Below are 12,219 nucleotides of genomic sequence, written 5' to 3' on the forward strand. Positions count from 1 at the left end.
CAAGCTGCAGACACGCCAGGCCACTTTCAGACCCAGCAGTCCTACCCGACATGATGCCGACCCAAGACAAGTCGGCATGTCTGTGCCAGCGACCGTCTCGAGGTGGAGGAACCACTTGGAGAAATGCCTCTTTTCACTTGTGTTTCTCCCCAGGGGAAGGTTTGACTAAACCCCGTGGTTCTCCCAACTTTGAAGCTCCACCCGAGGCTTCATCAGCTCTCTCCTGTACCTTGGAGAGAAGGCCCCATCTGTGGGCCATGGACCGTGTGAGGCCGTTGAATGTTCAGAGTGAAGGCAGTTCACCAAGTCTTCTGGAATAAGGTCGCCCTTGTTGAGGAGAACATGCCAGGAGGGTGCACTTGGAACCAGCGGTGGTTTCATTGTCCTTTCATGCTTTAGCATTTTGCTTTCTTATATTCATTAATATTTTTTAAAAATTTGAAGTAGACAAGTCCAAAGGATAGACGGCACTCACCAGTGAGGTTCGGCCCCCAAGGACGCCCTGCTCTGGCTACCGCATCACAGCTAACTCACCTGGTCCACCTTGCATGAACAGAGCTTACGCTTTGCCACACGTGCTTGAGATTTTAAAGCAGAAACAATATATTAAAGATAAAGATGAGTCCCCTCATATTCTCATTCCCGGTTCAATTTCCCTCCTAGAGTCAACCACCACCATGAACTGGTTTCACTGTACAAACACGTGCATGCACACCATATGATATATGTACAAACACATGTAATACATGTCTGTGTAATACACAGATACATACATATGCATGTGCACCTATGATATCCACAAACTTGTCTAAAATATAGTTTATATGCCTTAAAATGTACATAAATGGTACCGTTAGCATAACATTCTACGACTTTCTTAGCCCAACATTGGATTAGAGCTTTGTTGCTGCTCACAATCCCAGAGCTCCAGGTCTTTCTTTTACCTGCTTTATAATATTCCGCCCACACTGACCCACAGTTATTTTACCCCTCCCCCTACCGAGAGTTATTTGAATTGCACCCATTGGTGATTTAAACCAAACCCAGGTTTTGGTCCAGTAGAGTCATGTAAACAATTCCTGTTTCATGCCTTTGGGAGTGCCCTGCCCCTCAGGATGCTGAAGCACAGAGTAAAGCAAATTGGATGTTTCTCTGACGACCGGGTGGTCATTTTATGATGTCAGTCTTGCTCCCGCTTTGTCCCAAATCTTAACCCAGTGTCAGTACTTTTTGGCATCCTTTTCAGCCTGGCCTCTGCAGCTGGGAAATGGTCATATATGGTGGTGTGACTAAGCGGGAAGGCGGCAGGGACCCTGGGAGCGTCTGTGTTACTGACTTGATTCCCACGGGGCGAGTGAGCACACAAAAGCCCTCCCGTGGTCCCTGCGGCTCTGCCCCAGAGGGAACTCCTCGGCCGAGAGGCCACGGAGCTGGGCCTCTGCCTGGATGTCGGCTGCTTTTATCTGAAGCGTAAGCCTGGTCAGGACCCTGGAGAGTTTCCAGGGATGGAGATGGGAACTGCCACGTTCCCATCACTCCAGGCTCTGTGCTCAGCCTCTCAGGTGCCCAGGGCAAGCCCCAGAGGATCCCTGCCTTCCGCTGCCATCTTGCAGCCCCACGCCAACGCAACCAGTGAAACCCTGGCTGTTGCTCACGTGGGAGATGACAGGGGGGCCTCCTGGGGTTCTGGGTGGGCCAGCCTCCAGGCTGCCTCCCTCCCTGCTCACCCAGGGGTCTCTGGAGCCCTCCCTCCAGCTCTCCGTGCTGTCTTCAGCCAGGCCTATCCCACTGGTCAGGGGTTGGGGGCTTCCCTGCCGGTCTCCCCAGCCTAACTGGGAGCCCCTTGAGGCCAGGGACAGTGCCTTGTCCTCCTCTCCCAGTGTGCAGCACAAAATAGGTGCCAATAAAGGCCACTGGGTTACGACCAACTCTCCCTGCGGGTGAGACAGAGGTGAGAGGGTGAACGACAAGCCCTGTCCTGTCTTCTTGGACCAGACAGCAAGCCATCAGGAGGACCACACCTCGTGACCTGTAGTGTGACCCCTGGCCCCCCAGGGTGAGAGGAACCAGCGCAGCATGGTGGAAAACCCCAGGCTCTCAGGGACATCACACCTGGGTTTGAGTCTTACCAGTAAGCAGCCTTGGGATCAACTCTCTGAACCTCAGCCTCCCCGTCTGTAAAGTGGTTGCAAGGGCACACCGACCTCCTGGGTTGTCGTGAGGGCTGGAGATGACATGGATGAGGCGACTGGCCCCCGCAGAGGCTCAGGAAGGGCTCTGGGAAGGAGCACAGGCACAGCGGAAACTCAACCTAATAAATTATCTTCGGGCCAGGGAATTTTAGAATTAGTAAGTGTGTTCCAAGACTAAGACAGCTTTTCCTAAGATGCCTGCCAAGGAAGAAAGGTTAGTGAGAGGCGGTGTTTGGGAAAAGGGCCCAGAGCCCAAAGGCAAGGATGGATCATGAAGATCGTTGACGGGTCATAAAATGACAGCGTCAGGCACTGTGGATCTCAGAGGGGGTGAATCCCAACTGATGTGACCACGAGGCGTGCACCACAGCCCCTGGCCTGGCACATGTCAGGAGCTAGGGTTCCAGAAACACTCCTTGGGAAGCACAGCCCCAAGAGGGGCTGGGAGGTCCGGAAGTCCTAGCCACCGTCTTCCATCCCTTCCTTGACCCCGCTGATGCAGCTGTTGGGTGCTAATCACCCATATGAACCATTCACTCAGCAGCCAAGAGGGTCACACCCGGCAGTGCTTGTAACGGGCCCACTGTCAGACAGAAGCTGGCCAAGGGAGGCTGCGTGCTGGACTGTTTGGGGGGTTTCCAGGCAGGGGACAAGGTGAGAGTGGGTACACAGGTGCCCCTGGGAGGCCCGTCTCTTTCTCTGAGGATCAAGCCAGCAGAGCATGTGGCTGGGCCTTGGGAGGCTATGTCATAGAGTGTGATGTTTACACACCCCGTGGAAGGGCCGTGACAGGAGGAGCCTGTGCAGGGATGGGTCTGGGGGTGCCTGACGGCCAGTTTGGGAACTGAGTCCTACTTCACAGGGACTAGGAAGTTTGCTACCCCTGTTGGTTCACGGCACATCCTTTGCTGACGTGAAATGGCTTTAGCAGTCTCTTTTGGGGGCAGGAGATGGAGTTTAATTCAGGCCATAGACTCACCGGAGCCTGAATGAGTCCAGATGCTGACTCAGAGTGAGGAAAAGGAGGCGCCACGAGAAGCTGAGTCTGGGAGAGACCGAGCCAGGATGTCCATGTGGCATCAGGCCGCTTGCCGTGCTGGAGGCCGTTGGCTTGAATCCCAGCTCCACCACTTCCTGCCTGCTGGATCTTGCTAGTGTGGCTTCTGTGAGCCTCAGTCTCCACATCTGCACAGTGGGGAGACGGGTGCCCGGTCCTCTCTGCCGTGGCGGGTTTGGCACTGACGGACTTCTCTGCCCGCCCTCTGCTTCCTTTCAGAGCACGAGATCGCCCAGCTCTGCCTCAGGCGCCCAGGCCGCCCGTCACTCCCTGCCCTCGCTGCCGGCGTGGAGCCATGAGCTGTGTCCTGACTGGCGTCGTGCCCTTGGGGCTGGTGCTGCTGCTCTGCGGAGCCCAAGGCTTTTTCCTGCCCAATGTCACACAGTTAGAGAAGCTGCTCAGCAAATACCAGGGGGACCAGCCCCACTCACGGACGCGGAGGGCCATCTCCAGGGCAGACCGGGAGGAGATCCTCACACTTCACAACAAGCTTCGGGGCCAGGTCTCGCCACCCGCCTCCAACATGGAGTACATGGTGAGCGCGGGCCCAGGGCGGGGGGCGGGGCCCAGGCCCCGGGGCTCCTGGGCAGAGAGGCTCCCCTGGCTGCACCTCTCTGAGCTCAGCCCCAGCTCCATGCCCTCGACTCTCCCCCTAGGCCCTCCTGGAGTGGGGGCGGTGAGGGTCACGGGCTGGGCTCTGGCCTCCGTGTCTCCTTCGCTGGGCTGGGCCTTAGCACTCACTTGGTAGCTGGCGGGCACGCCCATCGCGTGCCCAGCACAGACGCTCAGCCCTGGGGCTGTGCTGGTGCCGTGGCCTCCGTGCAGCATGATCTCCACCCCACACTCTCCAGGTGCTCCTCTGTCCAAACAGTGAGGGGCAGCTGAGTCTGTGAGCAGTGGGGTGTTCTGCTGGGAGGAGGAGGCCGAAAAGGGATGGTGGAGGGTCCCCTGTACCTCAAGAGAAGCCCCCGCACTTAGGAACAGAAGGAGCGACCAGCTCCAGGTGCCCGTCCCCAGCCCCACCCTCACTCATGTGTCTCCATGTCTGGTTTTCTCGGCCCCATGAAGTGGGCACCGTGGTTCCCCCCAGCTTTACAGACTAGCCCGGGATCACACAGCTGGCAGAGGCAGAGGTGGATTCCGACCTGGGTCTGGCTGAGTCCAGGACCCACACCCTCGTTTGCCTGTCCATGCTCAGTCTGAACTCTACCCCACCCTGCTGCCCCTCTAGGTACCCGGGGCTCTTTCTCCACCTGTTTTCATCTTCCCTGCCCATGCTGTTCTCGCCTTGATTAGCGGGGCAGCCTCAGCCCTGGAGGGGCTCCCATCTTGCCCTCTGAATCCTGGCATCATGTTGTAATTCCTCAATCTTTATTCTTCCAGCCTTTCTCCTGGCAGGAGCCTCGAGGGCCCTCTGTTCTTCTTGCCTGGCACCCGAGGCCTCCTGTCAGGAGCCCTGGTCTGTCTGGTTAGCTTGTTTCCCTTCCTCCTCTGTGGCCAGAGAGGTCTCAGGGTGCTGTGCATACAGCCCCCCTCTGCACCCCAGGCATCTGCACCCTGTCACTCCCGTATCCAGCTCCGTGCAGCCCAGGCCCCTCTCCTTCCTCTGGACTCAGTTGCCGCTCTCTGTGTTGATCATGGTCTGACCTTGGTCACCCTCACGGTTGGGCACCTGCCAGTGTGGCTGTGGGCCCCTAGGCATTGCTGTGCCTGATGAGGTGGCCCGTCACCAGGGATGAGTGGATGCCCGCCTGGGAAGAGCCTGAGAAAGGCTGTCCCCTGGGGACTCCTTATGAAACCATTTCTTTTTTTCCCCTCAAGAAAATAGTCCAGGGGTTTGTTCTGAAGGGGCTGTGCTAATTTTAGGAGGCAGAGTGGGCACCCTTTCAAAATGTTAGTGTGCAGGGCAGCCATGCAGAGCTCTTTAGGGTTAAAGATGGAGAGAATTAGGGTAGGTTTCTTTTTAGGCTCTTCCTGCCCCCTGCCAGGATCCTCGCCTGCCAACGTGCAGCCACCCAACAACAGGTGGCACTGACTGGAAGAGAGTGTCTCAAATCCATGGCTTCCTGCTCAGCCCCGCTTCCTGGGGCTTTGAGCCACAGCCCTCTGAAACAGGCTCATCCCAAGAGGTGGACTATAAAACCCCATGGAGTTAAGACACCCTGTTTTGAGGTTTTACGAGTAGACAGGCTCTGGAGCCAGCCTGTCTGGGTTTAGGACTTGCCCCTGGATGTTGAGGAGTGCAGGTATCTTGGCCAGAAGGAGACGCAGGACTGGAGATGGGGGCAAGGGGTGGCTCCACGCTGGGGTCCCGTGGTTGGTGAACCAGTCTCCTGGAACGTCCCAGGGCCCTCCCCATACAGGCTGTCAGTGAGCACCTATTGTGCGAGGGGCTGGGCCTCCTGCCTGCCTGGTGACTCTGGGAGGGGGCGGGGCAGCCGCTGGCTCACAGCCTGAGGGCGCTGGGCATCAGATTCTCGAAAGAGAGAAGTGGTCTCCCTCACTTGGTTCACCGTTTTCTCTTTTGGGGAGTTATGTATGGGCCCTGTGCTGGCTGGGAGGGGAGCCGGTGGCAGATTCTTTGTCCTGCAGGTGGCAGGGTGGGCTTTGCCGGAGGGGAGCAGGACTGGGTGAGTTGAAGGCATTTCTTGCTACTTAGAAAAAAAAAAACTATATATAGGTGTGTATATGTACGTGTGTATATATATAGGGTTATATATAGGCTTCCTAGGTGGCACTGGTGGTAAAGAACCTGCCTGTCAGTGCAGGAGATATAAGAGATGTGAGTTTGATCCCTGGATCAGGAAGATCTCCCGGAGGAGGACGTGGCAACCCATTCCATTATTCTTGCCTGGAAAATCCCCATGGACAGAGGAGCCTGGCGGGCTATAGCCCATAGGGTCACAAAGAGTTGGACATAACTGAAGCAATTTAGCATGTGTGTATATAAAGAAATATATATGTATATATAAAATGGTAAAATATACATAATATAAAACTTACCATTTCAACCATTTTACAATGCACTGTTCAGTGGCATCAGGTACCTTCACACCATTGTACAGCCATGACCACCATACATCTCCAGGTTATTCATTCTCCCGTTTCACATATGAGGAAACTGAGGCTGAGAGGAGGGACTTGCCAGGGTTCCCAACAAGTTACAGGATGAGCAGGAGCTCTGAGCATCCAGGCTCCTCCAGGTTCTTTGCTGACCAGAGACCATCGAAATGCTCTAGGAGTCCTTGAGTCCAGTGTCGCAGAAGCTGAGCCTGCTCCTTAGGGTCGTCCTGGGGCCCGAGCTGGGGGCATCTGTGCAGTTTGAGTTCTTCCACACACTCCTGACCCTACCTCCTGGTGCCCATTTCTCGTCCCCTGCAGACCTGGGATGAAGAGCTGGAGAAGTCGGCGGTGGCCTGGGCCCGGGAATGCATCTGGGAGCATGGGCCCACCAGCCTGCTGGTGTCCATCGGGCAGAACCTGGCCGTGCACTGGGGCAGGTGAGAGCCGCCATGGCCCCCTACTTGTGACCTGGGGTCTCACTCACACTGCCGGACCTCTGAGCATCTGTTAAATGTCACCCACCGACCTTCGCCCAGGTCAACTGGGCCGGTTTCCTTAGAGGAAGCGGGGAAGATGTCTTCTGACAGATTAAGACTTGCTGGCCATGTGCAAGGCACACGAGCTCTCTGAGTAGAGGCCCAGGAGTCGCTAGGGTTCCAGGGTCTGCTTCCACTTTGCCCCATTCATTGAAAAATCGATATGGATTGGACAGAGCCCCTGAAAACACAGGACGAGCTTTGCTGGCCTTCAGACCTACCATATCCAGTTTGTGAGCTTGGATTTTAACGGGACCCCAAGCCCCTGCACTCTCCTTTAGCCAGGGTTGTTCTGGGCAGGACCTGGGCAAGGGGTCATCACGGGGCTAGAGGCTTGACTTCGTGGAGGCATAGCAACCCGGTGTTGTTTTCTGCTTTTTATCCAGTCAGTCTTATGACAGCATCACCAGAAAATGTCTAAGAGGAACCCAACCCATGGACCCGCTGACCTGGTCAGCTCTTTCTGTGTTTCTGGGCTCCTGGGCTGCGTCTGGCCGACATATTTTCGCATAGTTGTAACTGTGGCCAGGACAGCTATTGATTTTTTTTCCTTCTCATACGACATCAGTTTTTTAGTACATACTTGTCACGGTTATCACATTTTAAAGGCTGCTTGTGAGCCATCAGGTTGACAGACCAGAATTTAGGCATTCCATTCTCGTAGTTGGGTTTTGTTTTTCTCTTTTTCCCTTTTTGCTCATTTGAATGATTTCATTAGGAAAACTCCAAGGAGTAGGATTGATGGGTCCATGGCAAAAAGGCTGTTCCCTTTCTGTATCAATATTGCTGACTCACTTTCCAGAGGAGCCCCTCATCTGAAAGCCCCTCAGCAGCTGAATGTTTTCTTTCTAAAACTGGCCCAGCCTGGCAGCAAGCTTGTGGGACATGGATAGATGGGGTGGTGGGTACCCTGTGGCCCTGGAGCTCTGACGCTCTCTGTGTGTCCTTCTCCAAGCTGGCCCCAAGCAGAGAGGCGCTTTCCCTGGCCAGGGCACTGACGCCACCATTACATGAGTCCTGACGGTAATCATTACAAGACCGCTGACTGCCCTGCTCCCCACGGTGCCCTCAGAAGTGCCCAGTTCCCCCTGCATCTGTTCTGCTTATTGAAACCACTTTGTCTACACTTGCTGGTGACAGCAGCCGGGGCTTGCATCTGGCTTATTTTCTTTCCCAGTGCCAGCCTGGGGCTGAAGAGAGGGCCAAGGGTCACCAACAAGAGGTGGGGAGGGTCTTCTAAGTGCTGGGGGCGAGGGAGGGCTCAGGTGATAGGATCCCAAATGGGAGCTTGGAGCAAGGTTTGCCCCCCTTCGGTCTTTTCTTATGCAGTAGTATCTGTGAAACACAGGATTCAGGGACTGCATATATTTCCCCAAATGTATATAAAAAGTACATAATTAATAGTATAAAAAAGGATTCACTGGGGCCAGATACATGTTTCCCATACACACAGGTGGTGTCTGGGTCACCCAGGCATACTCCTGGACTCTGAAGGAGGCCAGTTCGGGTTTTAAGCACTTCTAACAGGTGCCAGGTGGATGTGGGGCTGTTGGCCTGAAGGAGCGCCCCCCACCGCCTCTCCCCACCAGCTCCACCGTGGGTGGTGGTGCTGCCAGAAGGGGTCTCTGCTGTTGTGTGCATGTGGTGGCCGGAACTTAACAAGCTGGTCTGTCCCTCTGTCCCTGCAGGCCTCGTTCCCCTGGCTCCCATGTGCAGTCCTGGTATGATGAGGTGAAGGACTACACCTACCCCTACCCCCACGAATGCAACCCTTGGTGTCCGGAGAGGTGCTCCGGGCCCATGTGCACCCACTACACCCAGGTAAGGCCAGAAGATCAGGTGTGGCCTCAGCCTGGCAGCCCCAGAGCTGTGGGGCTCTCCCCCAATCAGAGGACCTTTGTTCTATCATTGCCTTAGTTTTTTCCCTTTAATTCAGTCCTACTCAAAGTATAACTGGTGGGTTGAGCTATTTGTGGCTGGTTCACAAATATGGAAGCTGAGAATGAGCACTAGAAACTTCTATGGCAGTTTTACACTGCTGGGGCATTTTCCTTGTTTTGTTTTGTTCACTTTTCTGTTTTTGATTTAAACAAATGTCTGGATTGTTCATGGGCGAGGGGAAGAATTTGGGCCTCACTCCTTTACCACACACCCGTTTACTGTGGGCATCTTACGGATTCAGGCCAGATTATGTCACCCTGGCCATTTTCCCCTTAAACTTTGATGTATGGATGTCATCTTTTCAGATAGTTTGGGCCACAACCAACAGGATCGGCTGTGCCGTGAACACCTGCCCGAGGATGAATGTCTGGGGAGATGTTTGGGAGAATGCGGTCTACCTCGTCTGCAATTATTTTCCAAAGTAAGAACAAGTGACATGGTTTTATGGGTTGGGGTGTGTTTGCTTGCAGTGGAAGACCCAACTAGTACTGGCTTAAATGGTAAAATCTCTTCATTACTTCACATAACAAGGCATTCAGATATTAGTGTGTCGAGGTTAGCTTAGTAGCCCAGCAGTGTCAATGAGAACGTTCTGTCTTCTTACAGTACTGTCCTCTCCTCATGGTCATAAGAAGGCTGCAAAACATCAGGCACCAAGTCTTCCCAAACAGAAGGGAAGAGAATGGTAGAAAAGAGTTCTCTCCTTCGGCTTTTCTCTTGCCTGGCCCACTTTCTCCTTAAGTCATCTGCCAGAACCGGGCTACTCATGGACAAGGGGGAACAAGACTGCCCCAGTTGGCTTCGACCAATGAACTTGTCCCGGTTGGCTTGGCAAATCGTCCTCTGGGACTACTTGAATAAGTCGGAAGCAGGAATAGCTGTTGGCTGGGCAACTGGTGGAGTCCACCGTAAAGATTCTTTTTTTCTGAAAATATGCAGCAAAGAGCACTCTGGTAAATAGGTATTTTGCGTCTTTATATTTCCCCTCCCAGAAGGGGCCTCGTCAGGCTTTGTGGTCACAGCTCCTCTTCGTCTTCACGGCGTCCTGATGTCATCAGTGTGTCTCTTATCCCTTTACTCATTCGCCTCTGTTGCTCATGAGACAACTATGTGCTGATTCTCGGAGAGCAGCTCACCCAGTTTACAGCCTGTGGTTTGCGCACTGGCCGTGGGGCTGGCTGCCATCCTAGCACTGGGCCCTGCATGCAGGGGCCCTTAAGGCATATTTTCTCAGTGACTGCATGAAGCAGGAATGACCTCATTTACTGGGTTGGGTCAGGAGTGGCCGTGAGAAGGTGGGATGAAGGGGAATCGCTGAGGTTGGGAGGAAAATAGAAACTCTCCGTAAACCATCCGGCACGCTAGTGGTGGCAGTGTCTCCACAGCCACAGGGATGAGGTTAGGGGTTGTGTCATCAGTGGGGGGACCAAGCCCCACGGAAGGGCAGTAAGCTGGTCAGAGCTCCTGGAAGAGTGGCAGGTGGGGAGTGAGGAATCATTCAATTTGACTGTGTATTAAAAAACCCCAAACACTAGAAGATCCTACTAGAAATACCACTTCCCCCTTATTTAGCGCCTATCCCTTTCTTAAAAAAATTAATATCCTGTGTATAGTAATACACTAATCCTGAAAGTACAGCTGGTAAATTTTCACATGTATATACATGTATTAGTCAGCACAGGCTGCTGTAACAAAGTGGCTTCAGCAGCAGATTTCTCTCTCACAGCCCTGGAGGCCAGAAGTCCAGATCAGGGTCCAGCAGGGCTGGTTTCTGGTGAGGATTCTCTTCCCAGCTCACAGATGCCCACGTTCTCTCCATGTCTCCACATGGTGTTTCCTCAGTGTGTGCAGGGGGTGGAGGAGAGAGATGGAGGGGAAGTTGAGCTTCCTATGTCTCTTCCTATAAGGACACTAATCCTATTGGATCAGGGTCCCCACTCTTGTGACCTCATTTAACTTCAGTCACCTCCTCTGAGGCCTCATCTCCAAATGCACCTACCCTGGGGGTTAGGGTTTTAACATATGAGTTGGGGGGTGTGCACATACGTTCAGCCCATGCATCATGTATCTATAACATAGCACCCAGGTTGGAAGACAGGCTCCCAGGACGCCTGGCACCCAGCCCACGTCCACAACTGCTAACTCTGAGAGTTACTGCTCCAGTCCTGTGGCAGGCATGGTTTGTCACTGAGGAAACGTGGAGCCTACATATGCTGGCAGACTCAGCTGGGGGAGGGGAAGAGCCCATCTGGGGGCCCAAATGGTCTGAAGAACCTACTGAGCCCCACCCAGTGACAGGGCAGGTGCTGGGGTACCCAGGGTCCACCTGGTGATGGTCCATTTGTGGGGGTCAGCCTGAAGCCCTCTGTGAGTCCCGGCCAGCCTGCACGTGAGGCAGATGTGCTCAACAAAGCAGTGTCTGCAGCCTGCTGGGGATGTTATTTTGCCCTCTCTGGGTGCAGATTATGACAGCCCCTGCCCACCATCCCCGGCCGGACACCCACGTGGCCCTGGGTGGTTCCATTCCGCTATTTTGTGCTGACCAGGAGCAAACAGTATGTTTTCTGCAATTTGTCCCTTGGCCAGCACTAACGGGACCCCTCCCTCCCTGGCCACCCTGGACAGCCGTCAGCCTATCACCCCATGAGGTTGCTGATTTAGCAAGTGCTCAGAGACTGTGTCACCATCACCAGAGGCCAGCCCCGACGTGAGGCGTACATACAGCCACCTCCTTCATCTCACGACCAGCCCCCAAGGTTACCCTGTACAGAGAAGGGGGCAGAGGTTCTGGCTGGCAGGGCCAGGTCTAGCCCCGGAGCCTGCTCCTCATGGCTCGGCTACCCTGGCCCAAGAGTGGGGCCCTGCATCTATTTCCTGAGAGGATAGCTAGTTGACTGGGGCAACCCTGAAGGAGGTTACTAGAACAGATCGCAGAGACTGGCCCCCAGTCACTCACTGCTCCAGCCTGTGCTGCCAAAGGCACCACTAGAAGGGCCTTGGAATCCTGCTCACCACCCACTACCCAGGCTCTGGAGAAATCCCATCGAGCGGCCTCTGGTTTTCCTGCCCTGGAAGCTTAGAGGGAGGCAGATCAGTGCCTGTGATGCCCAGAGGGACCTTGGTCCCAGCCCCACGAGCAGAGTATGGTCAAAGCTCTGAACCGCACAGGCTGAGGTCAAATCCCAGCCCTCACACTCACTTGCTGTGTGACTTTGGGCAAGTCACTTAACATCTCTGAGCCCGTTTCCTCTCCTGATAAAGGATTGAACTCTAGCATGTCCTTCCTAGGGTGCTGGAAGGATGGAGTGAGCAGGTGGTATGCAGTGAGAAGCCAGTAACCTCGAGGCCCTCCCTGGAACAGGCTGCCCATCACTCATTTGAGAAATGGCTTAAAAGGGAGGGTCCCAGCAGCTTCCCCGGCGTTGGTGTT

At 54.5% G+C, this 12,219-nt stretch overlaps 1 protein-coding gene across 1 annotated transcript in view; it reads left to right on the top strand.

Moving 5' to 3' along the window:
• Positions 1–12,219, top strand: part of CRISPLD2 (cysteine-rich secretory protein LCCL domain containing 2) — a 67,847-nt gene that overhangs the window by 13,432 nt on the left and 42,196 nt on the right. Inside the window, exons 2-5 of the mRNA XM_010850822.1 lie at positions 3,469–3,784; positions 6,631–6,749; positions 8,537–8,669; positions 9,095–9,210. Coding sequence (XP_010849124.1) covers positions 3,545–3,784; positions 6,631–6,749; positions 8,537–8,669; positions 9,095–9,210 — 608 coding nt within the window. The 5' untranslated portion in view covers positions 3,469–3,544. The remainder of the gene's footprint in view (positions 1–3,468; positions 3,785–6,630; positions 6,750–8,536; positions 8,670–9,094; positions 9,211–12,219) is intronic.

Source organism: Bison bison, unplaced genomic scaffold (assembly GCF_000754665.1).
Source record: "Bison bison bison isolate TAMUID 2011002044 unplaced genomic scaffold, Bison_UMD1.0 scf7180017864295, whole genome shotgun sequence".
In the NCBI taxonomy this organism is placed as follows: Eukaryota; Metazoa; Chordata; class Mammalia; order Artiodactyla; family Bovidae; genus Bison; species Bison bison.